Raw genomic sequence first — 22,854 nt, 5'->3', positions numbered from 1 at the left:
TTTAAAACTATAACTAGTAACTTAGTTTAATAAGGTCAAAACTCTCTACAAATTTATTTTTCTTTTATATAATCATCAACCTTAAAATTGAACCTAGTTAGTAACATATAGTGTTAAGTTAAACATTTAATAATGTTAACTAATTTTTGAACACAATTACAAGTTTATTCTTTTTGATTAAAGGTAAGAACTGAAGAAAAGCTTTTTCATAGAAAACAATTGTAGTGTTAAACAACTTTTGAAACATTATTTATTATTATTTGAAGTGTTTTTTTAACACTTTACGTATTACACTTTAAAATGTCTATTTTAACGAACTAAGCTTTTGTATTTTATCATTCTAAAACATTATATCTACACATTTACATAAGAAACAGAGTCACTTATTTATCAAAAAATTCATGAAACTGCCTTAAAATGTTAAAAACGCAAGCGTTTTAACCTAACTTAAGAACTAAAAGCTTTAGAATTTACACTAAACTTAACAGTTAACACACATCACCTTTCAAAAACTTGACTGCAATCGCAAAGTAATTTTTTTTTTACCTGTGTAGATGCAAAAAAAACACTTCTTTAATCTTTAGTTGAAGTAAAATATTAAAATGAAAGCATTTCTTTTTAACGCAGGTCATATACATCACAATAGCGTCACGTGATTGCGACCTTGACGTTAAACAAAAACAATATAAAACAACTATTTTCTAAAAAAATGCTTTTGTACAAAAATAACTTTCATTTTCAATTTCACGTAGGTCATCTCACTATAGCGTCACCTGATTGCGACCGTGACGTCACGGTCAGTTCGGGCGACGAGGGCGTGATGACGTCACCGGGGTTTCCCGCGCAGTACAAGCACCTGGCAGATTGCACGTACACCATTGGAGCGCGGATGGCGAGCAGTCACGTGAACGTGGAGTTCACGGTGTTCGGCATCGAAGAACATCTGAATTGCGAGTTTGTTTGTTTTTATTTATGTTTTTTTTTATTATTTTTTTTAATGTAGAGTTCACAGTGTTCGGTATCAAAGAGCATCTAAATTGCGAGTTTGTTTGTTTTTTGTTTTATGTTTTTTATTTATTTTATTTTAATGTAGAGTTCACTGTGTTCGGCATTGAAGAACATCTGAATTGCGATGTTTTTTTGTTTGTTTTTTATTATGTGAGTTTCACTGTGTTCGGTAAGGGAAGATCAGAACAGAACTTTTGTTTTTTGTTGTACAGTAGTATATATTTGTAAATTAATTTACATGTTTTTTTGTTTTATTTTGTTACTATGCTTTTATTAAGTTCACTATGTTCGGTATTAAAGAGCATCAAGATTGCGACTTTGTTTTTATTTTTTCATTGTTTTGTAAGTTTATCACACATTTTAACTAGTCTTTGATAATAAAAACGCTTAATTTAGAAATTTATAAACTAAAATCAGAATTGTTTTTTAGAGTTTTTCAAATTTTAATAATCTTTCGATAGGATTTTTTTGTTACTGTAAAAGTTATTATTTTTGTTGTTTTTTATTTTGATTATTTACTTTTGATAGCATTATGACTATAAGAGAAAGTTTGACTAAAAATTAAAAAAAATTGAACTTAAATAACTGTATATCTATAAAAAAAAAGCAAAAAGTAAATATTGGACATTATAATTGACGCAACTATTTTCTAAGGAGAAATAAAAATATACTTCAAACATTTATTAAAGATATATTTTTGTGGATGCTCAAAAATAATGAAGTTATAAAAATTCATTTCGAAAATTAAAGCGGAAAATTAAAATCACCGTAAAATCTAGCTAAATCCGTTAAATTAATTATTTCAGTACGTCAAATATTTTTTTTTAACAAAACTCAACACACACCAGGTTCGACTACTTGGAAATATATGACGGGCCGACGACCCAGTCAACCAAACTGGGCAGGTTTTGCGGTCACAACAAACCGCCGATAACATCCTCCAGTGGGCGCTACATCACCATTGTGTTCAGAAGCGACCAGTCCGTTAACGAAGTCGGATTCTCCTTCAAGTACTCTGCTGGTTTGTTGAACAATTTAAAAGTGAATTATATAAATAAAAACATTTATTAACTTTTAGTGAATTTTTCTTACCATAGTGCTCAGCCTTTTTTTTGTTCCTGTTAACTTGAAAATTTCGTCTAGTTTTTTTGTTTTATTTTACAAACCGAACATAAATTATGACGTGTATCGAGCGACATGCGTGGTTTATAGCTTTGTATGCTTGACGTTTTCGTAGTTTTAAGTTTGTTTTTGTTTTGACGTTTTCAAGTAGTATTTCATTTGGTACAAGTAGTTTTCGATAGTTTTAGCTTTTTTTAATTTCCAGCAGGTTTGTATTAGTAGACATTAAAATGTTTCAGTAAATATATTTAGAATGGCCTTAGCGAACGGGGTTTTTTTTTTAATCATAACAAAAAAATTTTGTATTAGAAAATTATATTAAAGCCATACGAATTTTAATTGCTCAAATATTTTAAAAGCTTTTCAAGATAAACTTTAGGAGATAAACCAATGTGTTAGTTACAATAAATTGTTATCGTTCCAAGGTTGCGCATCAACGTTCACCGAAACCGATCACGTGTTCACCTCGCCCGGGTACCCGGGGGATTACCCCTCCAACTTGGACTGCACGTACACTCTGGCGCCAACCAGCGGAAGTCAGTTCCTCGTCTCCGTCCTGCACATGAGGTACTTTGTTTTCACAGTATTTACCAAGTTGTAAACTTTTTTGAATTTTTTTGTTGTTTTTTTTTAAATTTGCAATCTGTTTTTGTTTTGCTATTTTGTATAAAGCCAGTGTAGATTCCACGTTGGAGTTATTTTAGTTTTTATTCGAAAAACACACTACACACTTTCATAAACCTTGCGCAAATTTGTTTTTAAACATATTTAGCTTTTTTTTTTTTGCCCCCATGCTGTTCAACCATAAAGTGCATGCGTAAACATCTTGAAAGACATAATAAACAATAAAAAAAATTAAAAGAAATTAACACTTAATAATTATAAATATCTCAGCATCGAAGAATCGCCGAACTGCAACTACGACTACCTGCAGGTTGACAACGGGAAAAAGGGGAACTACCTGAAAAAGTACTGCGGGGAGCGACACCCCTTCAGGTTTCTGGTCAACGGGACGCAGCTGAACTTCCGGTTCGTCTCGGACACTTCCGTTTCCAGGGCCGGCTTCCAAATCAGCTACAAAATGACAAGTTTGAACGTTGTTTGATAAGGTTTGAAAATATATGCCTAACTAACAAAGTTACCAAAATGAGTTTTTTTGGAACGAAACGGTTTGTTACAAAATGGCAAGCTCTTTTTCATTTGAAATAACAGATAGCACTTATTCAAGTAAAACTATAAGCTTTAGGTTAGCTTTGCCACAATAAACTAATTTCATTACTTGTATAAAGATTTTTGTTCATTTTATGTTTTGCATGTTTTATACCAAATAGGGTACAAAACAAGTTTAATGCTATACTCTTTAAAATTTCGTTTATTTATATTTTTTTCAAAACAACACGATTATTACTAATAATAAAAGTTAAAGCTATGTTTTCACCACTATAAAAACTTATTAAACACAAAAAAAGTAACAAAAAGCACTTGATAGTTTTAACTTTAAAAACATCAAAAAACAAATTGTTGTTCTCTCATGTAGTTAAGTAAAGATAGATGTTTCTAAAATTTATTCAATGATTATTAACAGCGTCTTGTGCTGACAACAACGGGGGGTGCGAGCATTCGTGCAACGAGATTTCAAAAGGAAAAATTTACTGCTCTTGCCCGACCGGCTACCAGCTGGACAGCGATGGACGTACTTGTGTGGGTAAGAACAAACTTATGTTCGTTTAATTTATAAGGGTCGTACAAGTCTTGGAATATTGTGTTAAACGTGTATAAATTTTAAAATATATTTAAGCAAAATTTAAAATTCTACTGAACTATTTACAACTCTTAAACCAAAAACTCAGCTTAGTGTTTTACTTAAAATAAAACCTTAAAATACAATTTTAAACTAATGCTTGTTTATCAAAACAAAAACCAAGGGATCCTCACACAAACAAATTATTACTTCAGATATAGACGAGTGCTTGGAATCGGGATGCAGCGAGAGGTGCGTGAACACTCCCGGCTCGTTCCACTGCGAGTGCACCTCCAAAGGGTTCCTGCTCGCTCCTGATGGCCTCACTTGCACTGGTTTGTGCGCATTTTTACTAAGCAATGTTCTAAAGTGAAAGTTGTGTAAACTACATTAAAGTTCATTAAGATCTGAAATTTAAACTTCTTTAATTAAGCTTAAACAAAATGAAAGCAATTATCTAACCTAAAATACTGAAATAAACACTCTACTTTTTCAAAGGTAATTGTAAAAAACTGAGTATTTACAAACTCTATCTTGCAGTAAAAACAAAAACGCTCACGTTAATAACATTATTAGACAAAGCATGTAAGGAAGTAATTAAACAAAAAAAGCTTTAAAACTATTGCTTGTTTAGTATAGGCTTATTAAAAAACATACATACAAAAGTTATCACGCAATAAAACGTTTTTTTTTTTAATTTAATACAGTTGCTTACTTGATAAACTTTCAATACATCACCAGACAAAACATGCAAGGAGGGAAACGGCGGTTGCGAGCACGTTTGCCAACCTTCGGGTAACGCGCAGTACCATTGCGCCTGCCACCCCGGGTACAAGCTGGCTGAAGACAACCACAACTGCACTGGTCAGTTTGTTGCAAATAAATTACAACGAAGTAAAAGGTTACGAATTTTAATTGTTTTGTTCAACAGTTGCGGAGACAAATTTAGTGAGCCTTTATTCTTACATTAAGCTAAGTTGCTTCAAGCTTCTGAATTTTTGCTATAACACGTAGCAGAAAATGCTTACTCTTTTTCTTTACATAATCTGTTTTAAAAACAACAGTGCTGATAGTTTTAAAGTAAGCAAGCAAAATTAGCTGCTGCATCTGTAATTTTAAAAAGCGTTAGTCGAAATATTAAAAAATGTCATTGAATTTCAGATATCGACGAGTGCTCGTCACTGAACGACGACTTCCAGCACAAGTGCGGTCAGATTTGCATGAACCAGCCGGGCAGCTACTACTGCGAGTGCGGGGACGGGTACACCTTGTCCCACAACGGAAGAACCTGCGAAGGTTGCAATTGAAGTTTTTGTAGAACAACTAGTGTTATGGTAAAAAGTTTAAAAATTATAAAACACATAACTACAAGGTTTCCACATTTCGTAAAAACAAAACTTTCTGTTAAAGTTGTGCTACTTTTATTAAACAACTAGTGTTATGATTAAGTTTAAAAAAAATCTAACAAAAAAACACACATAAGCACAAGTGCTTCACGTTTCTTAAAATAAAAATTCGATGGTATAAATGTATATTGAAAATCGTTTGATTAGATAAACTAACTCACCTTCCACAGAGCCCACTTGAAGGGCTTTTAAACAGTTTATTGAAAAAGTTCGAGCTTAAAAAGAACTGTAGCTGTGTTTCATAAAACAGAAAAAAAAAAAGTTTTTAATCCTCAGCTGTGGTTCGAATTGAATTGCACTTGTTTGTGGTTTTGTGAATTTTTGCTTTGAATATTTGTCCTATAGAAAATCTCATAATTACGTTAAAGTGTTTTTTTGAATTACTTTTGTATCAATGTTTAGCATAGTGCGATTTAATTTGAACTACAGCTGAGGATTAAAAACAATTTTATTGTTTTTATGAAATTTTCGATTTTTTTTAATATAAGTTCGAACTTACGCAATAAACTTTATATATATAAATATCCTAAAACTTCAAATTTTTAAAAATTTATTAATTACAACGCGATTTTATAATCTTTCTTCTTATTAATTGCGCTTTACGACTTTTAAGCCTTACAATTTGGAAATTCCGACTTTTAACTTTACTAGTTGTGTAAACCGAATACGTGCAAATAGTATATAGTATAATTAGATTTAACATATTTATCATAAAGATGTTGACGAATGCGACGACCACGAGCACGTGTGCGACCACTTTTGCGTCAACACCCCGGGAAGCTGGACGTGCGCCTGCGACCCCGGATACGAGATCGACCCGGATGTTGAGGGGGGCTGCGTCGACATCGACGAGTGCGCTAGAGGTAACTGTTTATTTTTTTATAAGTAGTAGATTTGAAAATATGCTTGGTCATAAGAATAGATTAAAATGATAACTGCTATGGAAGAGTACTGTATGGTGCAAGGTGTGTGTCGGTTTAATCTGTTTCATCGACATTTATTAGTGCGCTGGAGGTAACAATTTGGTTCTATGCACATAAACTGTAGATTGAAAAATATGCTTGATAACAAAAATATATTAAAAAGATAACTCACATTCAAGAGTACTGATTGTTGCAAGGTATATGATGATTTTAGCTGTTTAATCGACACTTATTAGTTCGCTAGAGGTTACCAGCTGTACAACGTAAAAGTGTTGTTGCAAACTGTACTTTTTAATTAACTCAGTGCTGCTTATTTTATGTGAGTAAAGTAATTAGGAAAATCTTAAAATAATATTTTTTATTTTACTTTAGGTGATAACGTAAAAACTACAGCAAATTCAGTATGATAAGTTCGATTTATCATGGTTGGTAACAATTCGTACAACTAAAAACTTAGATTTGTGCGCTTTGAAAGATAAATAATTACGTCATCTTTGAAAATATTTTCTGAATAAAAAGAATTGTAAAAATAGAGCGGAAACTAGCGTACAAAAGTATTGTAGGATTTTACTTTTACAAAAGTTAATAAAGACTTAAGTTTTTTAATATTCACACACATAAATAACTTGTCAGGTTTGGCCCCTAAGGTGTGCCAGCACTGCGTGAACTACGAGGGGGGTTACGAGTGCTCGTGCCCGAGGGGTTACAACCCCAACATGAACTCAACCGACTGTGACGACATCAACGAATGTGACGTCAACAATGGAGGCTGCAATCAGGTTTGTTTAAAGTTTTTCGTTAAATTTATAAATTTCATATTCAACTTTGAAAAAAAAAGCATAAGTCAAAAACTAAAACTGCATTAGTAGAAATGTTTTGTAAAGTAAAACTATTAAAACTATTTTTCGACCTGTAGAATGAGTTTCTTATATAAACATAAACTTTTAAAATTTAAATATGAAGTATAAATTTTATAGCTAGTCTTTGTTTTCAATGTATTTTTGTTACTTTAACATAAAATTAAAGAAGAAACTTGTATGTTTTTTAAAATTATAAAACAGAAAGTACATCAACAAAAAGTTTTTCACTGCTACCAGTTTAAAGAAATATCATCTTTTAGAAACACTAACTCTAAATAGGTCTGCTTGAACAAGCCTGGAAGTTACATATGTTCCTGCGACGAAGGCTTCAGAATGAACGAGGCCAGAAAATGCGTTGATATAAGTTGGTTGACAGTTGTATAAAAATTGTACATGAATTTGCAACTAGTATTTTCATGTGCCAGTACCAGCTCATTTTCTGTTTTTTTAGTTTAATAAAAGTTAATATATCTATCAAAAACTACAAAAGTTGCGTTATGCGCTTAGCATTGTAAGTACTACAACTGTCTCACGCAAAATGGAACAATTTCCAATGTAAAAGCTGAACTGATAGTTTAATATTTTTTTTCTAAGTTTGAATTTACATTACTGCACGTATTAACATTTTTTCAACAGACGAATGCGGAACGAACAACGGCAACGGTCCGTGCGATCACTACTGCGAGAACTTTGTGGGAACTTTCGAGTGTTCCTGCCTGACCGGCTTCAATCTGCAGGGAGACAAGCTCTCTTGCAAGGTTGCTTGCTTCTTTCTTCTTTTATTGTAAAAAATATTGTGAAATTTAAAAACATAGATTAGATATAAGTACAGCTGGTTTAAATTCTATTTTGATATAAGCTATAAATTAAACTTATGTTTGTTTATATCGTTTGTTTATATATGTAGGTATATTGTCTTACTATATTATTGTTTTCTTAAAGTCCGTTTAAAGATGTTCTTGTTGTACGTGAGCTTAAGAAAGGTAAAATAATTTCAACTAGTTCAAGAATTTTTTAAAATATTATAGGCTTAAGTTGCGTTTGTTTTCTTAAAAAACATTTAGTAGTTTTATTATGCTCTTACGGTTACTTCAAGTTAAAACAGTTATTCACTAATAAATAGTTGTTTTAAAAACAAAAACACCTGTTAATACTTTTAACTAAAAACATTAAACGAACATTTGAAAAACAGGATATAGACGAATGCACAGACAATACGGAATGCGAACAAAATTGCGTCAATTCACCCGGATCGTACAACTGCCAGTTGGTTTTATTTTTGTTTGATTTTTATTTGAAAATATTGTTTTAAAAATTTAAACTTTGTGTATAACTAACAGTACAGTTGAATCACATTAACTAGAACATAACATAAAATAAACTCGTAAGATTGACTGGTACAAGCTGGCAAGTTTGTCAGTGATAAATATAAGAACTAAAAGAAACAGCTATGTCAGACCTACCGCTTTTTTCATTATATATTATATACTAACAACAGCGATAGTTCTGAAATAGCTGTTTTCTTAAGCAATGTATTATATAAAGGTTTTTCAAATTTTACTGAAAGTTTTGATGATATAACTGTTGAGGAAAATATCAAAATGACAACATATTATTACTTCAGGTGTTATGAGGGTTACAAGGAAAATGATAGTGGTGAATGTGTTGATGTTGACGAGTGTGCACAAAACCCATGCAACTCGCACAAAGTATGCCGTTTTCAATTTTTCTTTATCTAATTTATTCACAAACTTACAAACTGTGTTACATTTTTCTGCTTATTAACTTATAAGTTAAGGCAACCTAAAATACAGTACTTAAATGTTCTAGAAGAAAACTTTATTTCATACTTATAACTGTACTATAAAAATAGTCAATAAGCTTAAAAGTTACAGATTGAAAACTTGTTTTTAATTACAAGAAACTCATGCAAACTTTCTATAAAACATTTAAAACTGTATTATGTAGTAATAAATAATTCTAAGAACGATACAATTTTACTCCACTGCTTGCTTATGACGCACTTTTTAACGGTTTACTGAAGTTTTTTTTTCAAGCAGTTTTAAAATACATGCAATCATTAGCTGTCAGCTGCAAATCTCAGGACCTTCTGAGTAGCTAATGTTTTCCTTTTTTTTTCAAGTTATAGTCATTAAAACTTATTTTTTCGATTATATTATTATGTTTTTGGGTAAGGTTAGTTAGGGATAATGGTATAGATTTAAAATTTTAGGTAAAGATTGTTAGGAATAGGGGTTTAGATGTTATTAATATGCTGCTGTATAGTTGATTTACCTCATTTACAAGAAATTATTATGAACAAATAAATTCAAAAACCTTATAACTGCAGCCGACCCAAGCATTAGAATTAAAAAAGCAACTTTTTTTGGTTTGTTTTAGAGAACTAAAAATAAAATATTCAAAAATAATATGCAGAAAAGTTTATACAGTGTATTCAAAACTACTACAACCAAGAACAGAATGTTTACAACATTGTAAAGTTATAGTGCAGTTCTAAAGATTGACATTTTGTATTTACAGTTAATTTTTAACTTTTATACGCACTGCACATTACAGCTGTTATTAATCATGTGAATCAAAAAAAAAATGCCGACTTCAAACATGGATCTAGCTAAGAAATCTTGTAGATATTTTTTTTTAAGATCATAGTATACTTTTATAGAGTTCAAAAAGATTGGACTAAAATTCATTGTTTATTTTATGCTTGTAAATAACCTTTAATTTTTCAAAAACTTAAATCCAAATAGTTTGCTGAGCTATGTTATTGCTAGCTTGACTAAAAGATATATGTAAAAAAGTTAAATAGAGCAAAACAATATGTTGTATTCTAACAAAAAAATTTGTAACAAAACTGAAATAAGTTTTCAACATAAGTTATTTGGCTGTTATCGTACCTCTTATTCTTTGTTGCATTCACTCACATAACAATTGATGCAGTAATAAGCGGTTACTAAACCATTTAGTTTAAGTGCTGTCATTTTTTAAATCAAAATATATTGAAGGACGCTGAAAAACTTTACAAAAACATCTCATTAATACAAAAAGTTTAAAAAAATATTTTTTAGAGATTAAATAATTACTTTACTTTTATCTCCTATCACAGGTCAGTTTTAGTCTAACCAAAAAAAACATTACAAAAGTTAAAAAATTGATTCGCGCAAACAATCTACTGTTTATCTACCTCTTGTGGCAAATATACTCACATAACAATCGACGCGGCAAAAAATTGTTTTCAAACCTTATTTTCCAAAATCGAATAGTTTTTGAAAATAAATAATATTTTAAGTCTATCTCAAAACTACTAAAAGTTACTAAGAATAACTTTTTATCACATAAAAAAAAAGAAAAAATTTGTAAGCTCCATTTATTGTTTAGTACTAAGTATTAATTTTCGATTAACTTCTATTTCCCATCACTTGTCCACAGGACGATGCAGCAGATAAAACAAGGGAAAAATATAAGTAAAAAAAATATAATACAAAATACTATTTATTACCTCTAACATCCGCAGGACAGCCAGTGCAGCAACACTATCGGCGGCTTCTCGTGTTCCTGCCCCGCCGGCTTCCTCATCCACAACAACACGGTGTGCGTGGACGTGGACGAGTGCACGAACGGTGAGCACGACTGCGATCAGGTGTGCATCAACACGCCGGGCACCTTCACGTGCGGCTGCCGGGACGGGTTCACCCCCTACCCGCCCAACAGCTCCGTTTGTCAAGGTGAGTGTTAAGATAAAAACATTAAGGTCTATTTAAATGTTTTCAAACATCTATAATTTTCAAAAACTTTTGAAATCAAGGCGAAAATGAAATAGTTCAGTTTTTGGGAAGTCGAGTTTTGTTTTCATAAATCTTATGAACATAATCAAGAAAACTTTTGTTTTAATTACACTTAGACTTTGTCAGACTCTATATCAGAGTTTCCCAAACTTTTTTTAAAAAAAGCCCCTTTAAAAAAATTAAAAAAGCTATAGCCTCCTTCAACAAGTTTTTTTTGCTCTTCATAAGAAATATCTTAGTATTTAATTAATTAATGATAATTGATGATTAATGATAATTTGATTTTTTCAACAGACGTTGACGAGTGTTCCTTCAATGTGTTTTGCGATCAACTTTGCTACAACAGCATCGGCTCTTACGATTGCGACTGCAACGAGGGCTACTTCTTGCTGGACGACGGAAAGAAATGCTCCGGTAACTAGTTTGTCTTGCTTACTAGTTTGTAAAACTTAAACACTAAACTAGTTTGTTGAGTTTAATGCACGTAAGCTTAAACGTGTTAAACTTTGTAATATTGTTTACAAACAAGCCAGTAAGTTGTTGATGTTGGTTGTAAAAGGAACCATTTGTTATATTACTCTTGTAATAAATATTTTCTTTTAATATATCTGTGTTAAAGTAAAGTTGTTATCGTTTATGATACCTGATATTAATATGTTGCATGTTAAAGACGAACTAAAAGCTTTAATTAGTGCCCTTTGTAGAGGTTTTTATATTCAAGCCAAATTCATATTTTAATTACAACTTAACAAAAGTTTTAAACTGTTTTAAAAAACAGTAATCTTTTATATAAGTGTTCCTAATACAGAACTTATGTAAGCTGATAGAAACCGAACTAAAATTAAAAAGTCGAAGTCTAACCTTATTAATATTTGTTTTCAAAATACATGTCAAACACGAAGGTGAAAAAGTTTAGATATTTTATACTTAAATGCTGACTTTAAATGCGATTAGGAAAGCTGGGTTACAAATTTTTATGACGTTAAAAAATCGTTACGCCTAAAAAATAACAAGTTTCACCAAAAACTCCACATGACATACTAATTTTCAAATATGAACGGTTTTAATTTTTTTTATTATGACATAACAGACGTGAACGAGTGCACGGAGCAGACGGACAACTGCGAGCAAATTTGCATAAACCACGTGGGACACCACTCGTGCGACTGCAGGGACGGATACAACCTCAACAGCAACAACTACACTTGCGATGGTGCGAAGTATATTATGTATTTAAAATTAGTCCTTATACTTTTATAGTTTTGTATGATTGTTTAATATAATTTTCTCTTAAATTAGTTACACATCGCTGCATTGTAATTTTGTTTCAGTAATTCAGTCGAACTTTTAGTTATGGTGCAAATAAAGGTACTTTTAACACGTGACATCACGTAATAAAACTTAAAACGTGTACCGTTTTTTGAGTAAAAGCTTTTACTCAAGCTTTTTAGGAGTCTTCAGAAGATACAAAAACTCAATATTTACGACTGGTATGTTAAAACAAATGCAAGGCGAACATGTCTGTATGATCGTAATTTAAAATGGAGCGACCGTGTAATATTTTCCCATGTTACAATAATAGCTTACTTATGCAATTTAAAGTCATTAAACGTGTATTAGTGCAACACGACTGATACTATGTTCTCGACTAAACAACTAATCATGTTATTTAAAGACATAAACGAGTGGAAGGTTAAAATGATTTAATTTTTTATTTTATAGTTTGTTTTATAGTTTATTTTAGTAGTTAAAGTAAAAGTTTTAACCGAGTGTTTTAAAAATGTTTACGAGATGTAACAACTCAATATTTTTTATAATTTGATGTTATAGTATTTATATTAAATGTTCAAAGACATAAACGAGTGCAAGATGAACATGTCTGGATGCTCGGATGTGGATCACTGCATCAACGTCCAGGGATCGTTCTTCTGCTACTGCGACAACGGATACATGCTCGACAACGACAACAAAACTTGTATTGGTAATTCAATTTATTAATTATAAAACCTTATGATAACTGATAGAAGGATTAAAAAAAAAGCAATTTTGTATAAGTTTAGTTTTAGTTATTAATTTTTGTTTTTATTTTGAAATAAAAATGTATTATTTCATCTAGATGGAAAAGTCCTACTTTCGCATTTAAACTTCTCATTTTTTAATTTTTCTTAATTCTATATACGTCTTAACTAAATATTTAGATGTGAAAAAAATAACTTTTATGATCTGAACCCAAGTTTAATATTGTCTTCAGTAATATAAGTAAGTATATTTTCTCAGTAGTTTATTTATTTAAGTTGTTTAAAAAGTTAGATTTTTGTATGGTGCATAAAATTTATATAATCTATAAAAATTAAAAAGAGTAGTTGTTTATAGGATTGTTTTAAATAGTTTCATTTTAATTACAATAGGCTAAACTTAACAGGTTTGAAATTCAAAACTCAATTGAAAAAAATTTAACAGTTTTTATTTCTAAATTAAATATGTCACATGATTATCAATATCAAATTAATGTTTAGATAATGATGAGTGCATAAGAAATAACGGTGGTTGCGACCATATATGCACAAATACTCTGGGAAGTTTTAAGTTTGTTTATGTTTTTCTTCCAATTTTTTAAAGGCATATATAGTCTTTTGTCTAACAAAGGCTAAAACTATCTGGTTTAATTGTAGTACTACTTTTTACTTTGTAATTAATATATTACACCTATGTAGCTTACATATTAGAACTGAAACTGTAAATAGATAGTTAAATATTTTTTTTTAAACTAGACTTAAAGCGTTTTTTTTTTATTTTTTTAGTTGTAAAATGTAAGAAATTTCAACCATAGTACATACTTCAACTGTAATGAACAATGTGCATATATTCTAAAATCAATGAGGCTTACTTAAACTGTTAACTATTGTTTACTTTATTTAACTAAATAATAAGTCAGTTCTTTTTAAATTACTATGTTAAAACACTTTTGAATTAAAAAGCTATTTGTCTTAATACTTTAACTTAGTAATATTTCGTTGTTGTTTGTATAGACCATAAGCAATATAAGTTCAAGTGTGTACTGTATACAGCTGTTCTTGTTTTAAGATTTTGAAATTTTTTGTAAAGTTGTTATTTATAAGTAAGTTATGATTAAGTATTATGTTTGTTTGTAATAACTCAAAATAAGCCAAATATCCTGAATTAACCAAAATAGTTTGTTTTAAACAGTGTTCAAATTGCGTTCTTTCTGCAAAGTTCTAAAACCATGACTCGCTTGTTGGAACCCAGATCTTATTTGTTTTATTTTTCACAGGTGCGGCTGCTCGCCGGGGTTCGAGTTCCGCCCTCCCACCAGCTGCGTCGACATAAACGAGTGTGACGTCACAAACGGAAACTGCTCGCAAACTTGCAACAATTTTCCGGGCGGGTACAACTGCACTTGCCAGGAAAACTTCAAGCTGCTGGCGGACGAGAGGACTTGCCAGAGTCAGTTTGAGGATTTTTGATAATAAAAACTTACTTGAAACGGTTTTCAATTCAGATAACAGTGATCAGGTCAACATTGACTAATTAGTAAATTTCAAAATGTCATTTGTTTCGAAGTGAGTGTATTTATACAAATATTTTGAGAAAGGTTTTAGTAGGAAAACGTTTACTGCATCCTTTGGCAAATAAAAGCTGCTTGTAAAAAATTATAAGTTGCTGATTAATGATAAAAAAATGGTATTGATGATATTGAAATTGTTAAGAATTGCTAGCAATGCGAAAACAAAAAATATTTAATGAATACTGAACAGTTTTAACCAAAAATAAATTGCTTTTTTTAAACTGTGTATGTTTAAAAAAAAATTAGTATAAGTAAATTCAACTGGTTCATATTAAATAAAAAAATAAAATAGTTTTCCATAAAAAACTTAAGATAGTTAGTTTTTAAGTAAGTATCATTACAATTATTTACAGATAAATTCTTTCTATAAAACTATTTTATCAAAAACAAAAATCTAAATTTTCAACTTTTATGAATTATTTTTCTGACCAGTGTTTTACTGAATAAGTTATACTCTAATAAACGGTTTACACTTTAAAATTTAAGTCAAGTATTAAATAACGCATTTTATTATTTTGAACTCTCAAATGTTTTATTTTATCACTAGTAAAGTTAAAACTTAAAAATCTAATGTACAAATACATTTTTCATTTAAAAATTCATAATTATAATCAAAACTTATTTTTACTTGATGTAAAATTTTTCATTAACACCAGTGTGTCCGACTTGCGAGACATTCACGGATCTCCAAGGAAAAGTGGATGGAGTGTTGGACGTGAAAGACTCACTTTCTAGAGTCCTCGACGATCTCATGAGACTGTCGGCTGATGTTAGTTCGAAATTTTAATTGTATAATTTATATAAAGACTAACTTTAAATTTGGTGATCTCTTGATATGGGAGGTGAACCTAAAGGTCAGTCTGATTTGCATATTTCCTGAGTCAGCAAGTTTTTTTAAAGCTTTTTTATTTTCTATTTTATTTGTACCCCTATTCCAAACCCACCTTACTCAAACATATTAAAAGTTAAGCAAAAAAAATAAGTTTTAATAGTTAAAATTAAAATTAATAACGTTTTTTTTTGCTGACTCAGCAAATATGAGTGACTTTTATGATCACAATCGATCTATTAAAGTCACTTTAGCGATTTTTCAATGTGTAAGAATACTTTACATTTGTTTTTTCATGCCTAAGTTAAATGCTGTCAACTGAAGTTAGTTTGTTTTTTGAATTTATAACTAAATTTTGGTTAAGTTTTACCATAACCGATTAAAAATTATTGTCATCTTTAAATGTATAAGAAACGTGTGTTTTTCACTTGCACATTATCAAAAAATACTACTTACTTTCATTTACTGAATAACTTTTTTCCCTCCTAACTTAAAATTTTTTCTCAGCGGTTTAAAGCTAACAAAACTTTATCGAACAATGGAAGCTGCTCTTTAAAATTTAATGATGCAACTTTTAACATATGCTTTCGGCGAAATACTACTTTTATAACAATTTTGGGCTTAATATTATAAACTGACCAAAAATAATTAAAACGTTTATGTTTTATATTTTAGTTTTTTATTTTAAGACACTCAAAACAAAAACTTGTATTTTATAATTACAGGTTGCAGAGTTGAAGTCTAAATTGGCGATTTTAGAGAACAAAGAGAATTCAAACTGATGAATGAATTTTATACTAAACTTCTACTTTTTCTAAATAAGTCTTAACTTTTGAAAAAGTTTATGACTTAATTTCTTTATGACAAAAAAGTTATTTGTTTCATCGACATATCATATACATAATATTTTCGTTTTGTTATGCAACTAAGCTTAGAGGTTAATCTCTTGAACATTATTAGTTTATTTATTATTATTTTGTTTAACCTTAAAACTTTTATATGGTTTTCAAGAAAGTGGTTGTACTTTTTAATAGTAGTTAGTCTAATAATCCGTCTAATAAAACATTCAACCTATATGAAGATTTAATGTTTTACTTATTCTATCAACAAAAGAAGTATGTATGCTAAATTTATCTTAAACATTACTTAGTAAAATAGATAATTTGTTTATAGACTTTCACGAAACACAGGAATTTTTTTGTAAAGAAAAATGTTATAGTAAGTATTAATTAAGAAATTTTTGCAAATTTTATGGTGGTAAATGTTTATGTTTTAAAATACTAAGAACGCCATTTGCGTAGTATCATGGTTTTTGGAAGTTAAATAAAGTTAAAAACCACTGAACCAAAATGGCTCACTATTAACCCCAAAAGTCATAGCCAAAAAGAAATCTAATAAGTGTGATTTTGTAGTTTATCAACCTTTTTTTTAGTCGTTTTACGCTATGTTTTGATAAGAAAGTTTAAGTTTTCTAGTTGATTACGAAAACCTTATAATTTATAGTTGAGCTTAATACAAATAACAACTTTGGTTTAAACCTTTAACTATTTGTTTAATTAATATGTTTATGTACTTTAAATAATGAATATTCTTTTTTTTTTTAATAAAGCTAAATTCTAAGTTCATGTAAAGAGGTAAGCTTGTTAAAAAGAACATTCATTACTTTAATATTTTCTTGTTCTTCTTAAGAAATTTTAAACTTACGAATTGTGTTATGCTATAAAAGTTTTTTTTCTAAAATCTATTTGTTTAATTGAACTAATGTACATTTCTCTGTGTTTAACTAATAAAATAATTCCACGAAATAAGTTCAAAAAGCTGTTTGAGTCCTTTTTTATACAAACATTTTAGGTAGAGTACAAAAGTGTCTTTTTTTGTTAATTTTAAAATTAATTTTATAACAGTACCGCCACTTAAATTCAACTTTCGTATTGTTAAAGATAAATATATAAAATATTAAAGTAGAAAATGCAACTTCATGAAATTGTTAGTTAATTTATCATTGAATTCAATGTTATACTGATTTTTAAAAATAAAAGTTTTAAATGTTCGTACACTATTCTTTTATACTTTTAATACTTTTTATACTTTAATTTTTAGATTTAAGCGATATCTTTACAAATATAAAAACCTTTAAAATTATACGGTAACTTAAAATAAATAGTAAATCTTAAACTGTAAAACCATTTATTAAATGTTCAAGCATATTTTTATATCGGTATTGTTTATTACCAACAAAATGCTTTACGCGTAGTTGTGTAAACTTAAATTGTATTTAAAGAACAAGCAGATTAAATCTTTCAAATTCCAATTATGAAAATATTCGGACTCAGACTCGGATTTAGCCGGATCCAAATTTCAAAATGAGGTTCGGATTCGGCCGAATCCTAATTTTGAAATAAGATTTGGATTCGGCTGAATCCTAACTTGAAATTAAGACTCGGATTCGGATTCAGTAGATCACTATCTTATAGCTTATACAGGATCAAAAAAAATTATTAAAAATAAGCTTATTGTTTAAGTAGTACTCTAAAAAAAATTAGTATTAAACAAATAAAAATACTTAGTTAAATAGTTTCTGTAATGCCTTTATCCCTAACCATCTTCAATAATAACTTAAACTTCTAAACCAATTTTAAAGATTCATATGTTTTATAACGTAATCTGGCCTTGGTAAAGATTTAAATTGAAAAATAAAAAGTCTTATTAATAAAATTGCGTTTGATTATTTGTTTAAAAGTGTATAACCTAAGATAAATTGAAAAGAATTAGAAGTGTAATTTTTTTTTCAAACTTGTCGACATTTTTATATTTCAACAAGTACTTTGTTCATAATTTTTCCCTGGTAGTTATAAAACAGTAAAGCTGCTGTGAAAGTGTTTTTTTAGAAACTAAAAGTTAAAAATGGCCATAAACTCTTTTATGATTTTTTTTTTGCAAAAGTTGACTTTATTGTTTCATATAAATCAAAAAGGTTAGAAATTTAGATGAACTTTAATATATACAAAATTATTTAGTTTTCAAAGTAAATTATAGAGTTATTTTAAGTATCAAAAAAATTATTCTTGGTTTGTTGGCATTTATATTTCAAATATTTCAATTTTTTTACTACAGAGATTCGTTTTTTAGTTTTCAATAAAACTTTAAAATCTGAGTAAGTTTTTTATTTAAAGTTATTAATAAATTAAAAATAAATTAAAAATTCAGAATTGAATATTTTTATTTAGTGAAGAAGCACTAAAAACACTTTTTACAATTGAACTTTGTCAATTTATTGTTTAGCATGTTTTGTTTGAGAAATACAATAATATTTAAATAAATACATTAATTGACCATTGTTATTTTGAAAACAAATTTTTATCAAAATAAATACTCTATCCATTATTTTTCATAAACACAAATAAAACCAAATTATTTCAAAGTAAGTTTTTGCAGGGCTGCCACAATGTCAGAAAAGTCAGGAAAATCAGGTAAAGTTAAAAAAAAACTAAAAAAAATGACAAAAGTCAGGAAAAAATGGGGGTTTTTGAAAAAAGTCTGGAAAAGTCTGGAAATTTGACAAAACTTGAAAATATGTCAGATACTGTCAGTTTAAATTTACATAATTCCTTGTTTTCAAAAGCCTTCAAATGGTAAAAATCCTTTGTCGGGCTAAAATTGCAAAATATTCCTAAAAGTTTACAAAATTACTTATTTTTTAATGCCTTCATCTAGTATAAGTTAATAAAATGTCTTTTATATAACTTCCAATTTTTTCTATTAACATATTGAGCAACTACACTACTTGAAGAATTAGTTTTTTAATGCTTTTTGTATTGATGATCTGTGGTAAGACACTTTTATAGTGAAACTGTAATATATTTACAAAATCTTATTTTGCATAATTACAGAATCAATATTTTTTGTGTACATGTAAATAATTAAGTTCATTTTAATTAAGCACTAAGTTTAGTATACTCTTTAACAAATATATGTGTATACTTTACCTCTTCAATTTTTTTAAGTTGTTTAAATTTTAAAATTAGGTATGCGAGAGGTTTACACTATGGTTAAGTTTACATATTTGTAAATTTTGTAGAAAAACTTAAGTTGTTCAAATAAATAAGGGTATATTTATTTGTTACAAAGTTTATAATAAATGTTAAGAGGAAATTTTTTGAATAACAGATATATGGTTTAAATTTTTATGAATTTTTTTACAGTTACTTTAGTATATTCTTTTGTAATTGATTTTCAACTTAAGGGCTTTATATAAAATGATTTAGGTAGTATTTTATTAAACTAAACAAACAATTTATATTAGTATTACACTTTTTACATATTTTTTTTAGTTATTAGATATTATTATCTTCTAGGTTATTTTTCAACTTTTATGCCAAGTCTAAATGTATTTTGCTGATAGAGTTGTTTATTGAATATACATCAATCATATACAGATGGTTCAAGTGATGTAATGGAAGTTAGATGCTAGAAATCAGCAAAAAAAATGTTGTTATAACCTGTAAAAATAAGATTGAAAATGGTTACAAGTGTTTCATTATGTATTTTAGAAAAAGTTTAAATTAAGAGTTGGATTTAGAAAAGTCAGGAAAACTTTAGTAAAGAGTCAAAAAAAATTAGGAAATTTTTTTCATTTTGATCTGTGGCAACCCTGGTTTTTTGTTTTACTACTTGGACTTATTTGGTACTAACTTTACTTTCTTCCAGATGTTAAGTAGATTTGTAACAAGAAGCATAAGAAAGGTAACACCTTTATGTTTTCCTTCATCGAGAGCAGTGTCTTTGAGCCAAAGGGAAATGAGTAAAAAAGATCACCCAGAAGAATGTGCACCAACTGCATCAGAGTCAAAGGTTTTGTGCTGATTGTAACACTGCTTATTTAATGGGTTAACGAAAACAAAACTACATTTTTGTTAAAAACCTTAATTTTGTTTAAAATACTTTTTCTTTAGTGTATATTAAATTTATAATTTTAGGTAATTGGAAAACCACCATTTAATTAGAGTTTGAAAAAATTTAGTAAATTTCTTATTTAGACTGTGCTAATAAACTTCTAATGACATATTTTACTTGATTACCTTTAAATATGTTTGCAACCTTAAATTTTTTTTTATGACAATTTTCCTATAAAATTGCTGGAAACGGGTCTAAATTGCATGAAGACATAATTTTACGAAAACAAAATTGCACGAGAACGAAATTCTACGAGTGCACAAAATTGCACAAAAACGATTTCGCACCAAGGGTAAATTAAAAAATTACTGACCGAGGCTAAGGGTAACAGTGATAATAAAAATAAAAATTAAAAACAACCAAGAAAAATAAAATAGAATAAAAATTATAATGAAAAAATATATCAAAAAAGAAGTGCTACCGACCGAGGGTAAGGGTTAGGGGTAACAGTGATAAAAAAAAAATTAAATAATGAAAAAAATTAAATTTCAAAAATATATATATTCTAAAAATAATAACATACCGACCGAGGGTAACGGTTACGGGTAACAGTGATAGTAAAAAAAATACTAAATTTAAAAAAAAATCATTAAAATAAAATTAAAAATTAAAAAAAAATTAACCCGTGCAAAATTGTCTGCTCGTGCAAAAGTGTCTTTGTGCAAAAGTGTCTTTGTGCAAAAGTGACACTTCGTGCAAAAGTATCTTCGTGGAATTTAGTTTAGTAAACTCGTGCAATTTTGTCTATTCGTGCAGTTTCGTACACTCGCGCAATTTAGATAGCTACCCAAGTTTGCTATATTTTATGGATTATCTTACTTTTATTTTTGAAATTTTAGTAGGAACCCTGTAATTAGTCTCATTAAAAAAAATTAGTAATCTTACAACTTTTACTACACAGAAAGATCTAGCTGAAGAGATAAAATGCTTGAGAAAAGATCTACTAAAGTTTGAACAAAGATGGCAGAAGCATGAAGAAAGTAACTACAAGAAAGCAACAGACAACATGATTATCATGGGTTCATTTTTAGTTATGTCGAACTGTATTTTATCAATGTTTTAGTAGTATAATAGATTGAAACAGTGAGATAATAAAACTTCTTTGACTAAACGTGTTGTTATCTTTTTAGTGAACTATATTACATTTCTTTAAAACAATTAAAGTTTATTTATTTATTATTTACATGCTTCTTGTAAACAACTACTATTGCTATGTTTACACGAGCGTTAAATTGTTTACTTAAAAGCAACTAAATTTTGTACGCTTCAGTGTTTAATTGGAATCACAATCATTTGCATTTAAACAACTCCGTCACCTGTCCTGTTGCACTACTACATTTTTTAGATAAATAACGGGTTTTCTTGGAAATTTAACTTTAGTAAAGATAAAACAAGAAGACAAAAACGTCGACGATATTCAGATTTATCATTGTCACAGGAGCTCGATCAACTTTAAGACCGCTTACGCGACTCAAATTACTGATACTTACATCTGAACTTTGCATCTCTTTGAAGATTTTAAGTACGAATCTAAAGAGCTCCCAAGTAACTAACACATACCCCTTATTTATCCTAAAGATTTATTTTCGAAACCTTAGCTTAACCCAAAGTATTCACAAGGCAGTGAAAGGGAGGAAGTACAAAGTTGATGCCAAATAAGCTTCCAACCAAAAAAAGAAAAGTTTTGTATAAAATATATTAACAATGACATTTTTTTGTAGTCTAAATTTCGTGCACCTTTGCAACTAATTTTTTGGGAAAGCTGTACATAATTAGAAAAATAACAATTAAAGCTTAACAATAAACATACTTAATTGGTGATTAATTCAAACTTCAAAAGAAACAATTTTGTTGAGGGAAGTAAAATAAGAAATATTTGACATCTTTTAGTTCAAAATAAGTATGTTTAGTTAAGTCCCTGTATTAATTTTTCTATCTTTAACGATAAATATATAGCTGTTTTATTGAAATCGAAAGATTTTGATAACCGCGAAAAAGTAATAATTTTTATTTTTTACTAAATGGAAATTTTAAGATTATTTATACTGCCATTTTAATTATGCACAGTTTGAAGTTTAGTTTATGTTCATAACTACAAGCAAAATAATATAAGCAATACTAACGTAGCTGTTTATTAACAATAGTTTTTATTTTTAGTAAGATAGGTCAATTCGTAGTCAAGTTGTATGAAACTTATACTCTGTTGTTTTAAAAATTTAGGTTGTTTTTCTAACTCAATTAAAATTAGGTAAATTTTGAGCACGTTATGTTAACAACAAAAATTTAAATTCGTATTTTTCTACTTTTGATAAAAGTCGATAGATTATACTATTCTTAGAAAAAAAAATCTAGTTATACAAATGCTTGAGAACTATGGCTTTATTCAAAAAATACTATTTAAATTTTCAACTCTTTTAATAAACAATCTCTTTTACAGTTTAAGGAAAAAAAATTCAATTGCAAAACATACAAACTCTAACCGTATAGATAAGTTATAGTTGTATAATTATATATAGTACTTTATTATCAGTTTTAAAATTTTTAAAAAAATGCTTTGGCTAAGTCATTTTATATTTTCTTTGTAAATGTTAAAGCTTAAGTTATCTAGAAAACTTAGTAAAAC

General features: G+C 28.7%; 1 protein-coding gene across 1 annotated transcript; it reads left to right on the top strand.

Moving 5' to 3' along the window:
- Positions 1–602: 602 nt before the first annotated feature.
- Positions 603–21,294, top strand: LOC145843152 (uncharacterized). Its single transcript, XM_082950613.1, has 23 exons — positions 603–627; positions 753–954; positions 1,857–2,029; positions 2,556–2,697; positions 3,025–3,218; positions 3,716–3,835; positions 4,087–4,206; positions 4,613–4,735; positions 5,033–5,167; positions 5,994–6,140; positions 6,834–6,979; positions 7,340–7,424; positions 7,697–7,818; positions 8,253–8,326; positions 8,685–8,769; positions 10,593–10,803; positions 11,158–11,277; positions 11,954–12,076; positions 12,716–12,844; positions 13,380–13,449; positions 14,156–14,328; positions 15,106–15,218; positions 21,133–21,294. Exons 1-23 carry the CDS (start codon positions 603–605, stop codon positions 21,292–21,294), a joined length of 2,994 nt encoding a protein of 997 aa, XP_082806739.1.
- Positions 21,295–22,854: the final 1,560 nt, after the last annotated feature.

Source organism: Thalia democratica, chromosome 8, assembly GCF_965202585.1.
Source record: "Thalia democratica chromosome 8, ktThaDemo2.hap1.1, whole genome shotgun sequence".
NCBI classification, from domain to species: domain Eukaryota; kingdom Metazoa; phylum Chordata; class Thaliacea; order Salpida; family Salpidae; genus Thalia; species Thalia democratica.
The sequence above is the reverse complement of the archived record's forward strand: the minus strand, read 5'-3'. Positions and strand labels throughout refer to the sequence as shown.

Excerpts from the sequence above, each read along its gene's own strand:
- LOC145843152 (XM_082950613.1), top strand. The coding sequence starts at position 603 with ATGAAAGCATTTCTTTTTAACGCAG. Across the intron at positions 955-1,856 it reads GAAGAACATCTGAATTGCGA|GTTCGACTACTTGGAAATAT; the intron begins GTTTGTTTGTTT and ends AACACACACCAG. Across the intron at positions 10,804-11,157 it reads CAACAGCTCCGTTTGTCAAG|ACGTTGACGAGTGTTCCTTC; the intron begins GTGAGTGTTAAG and ends TTTTTTCAACAG.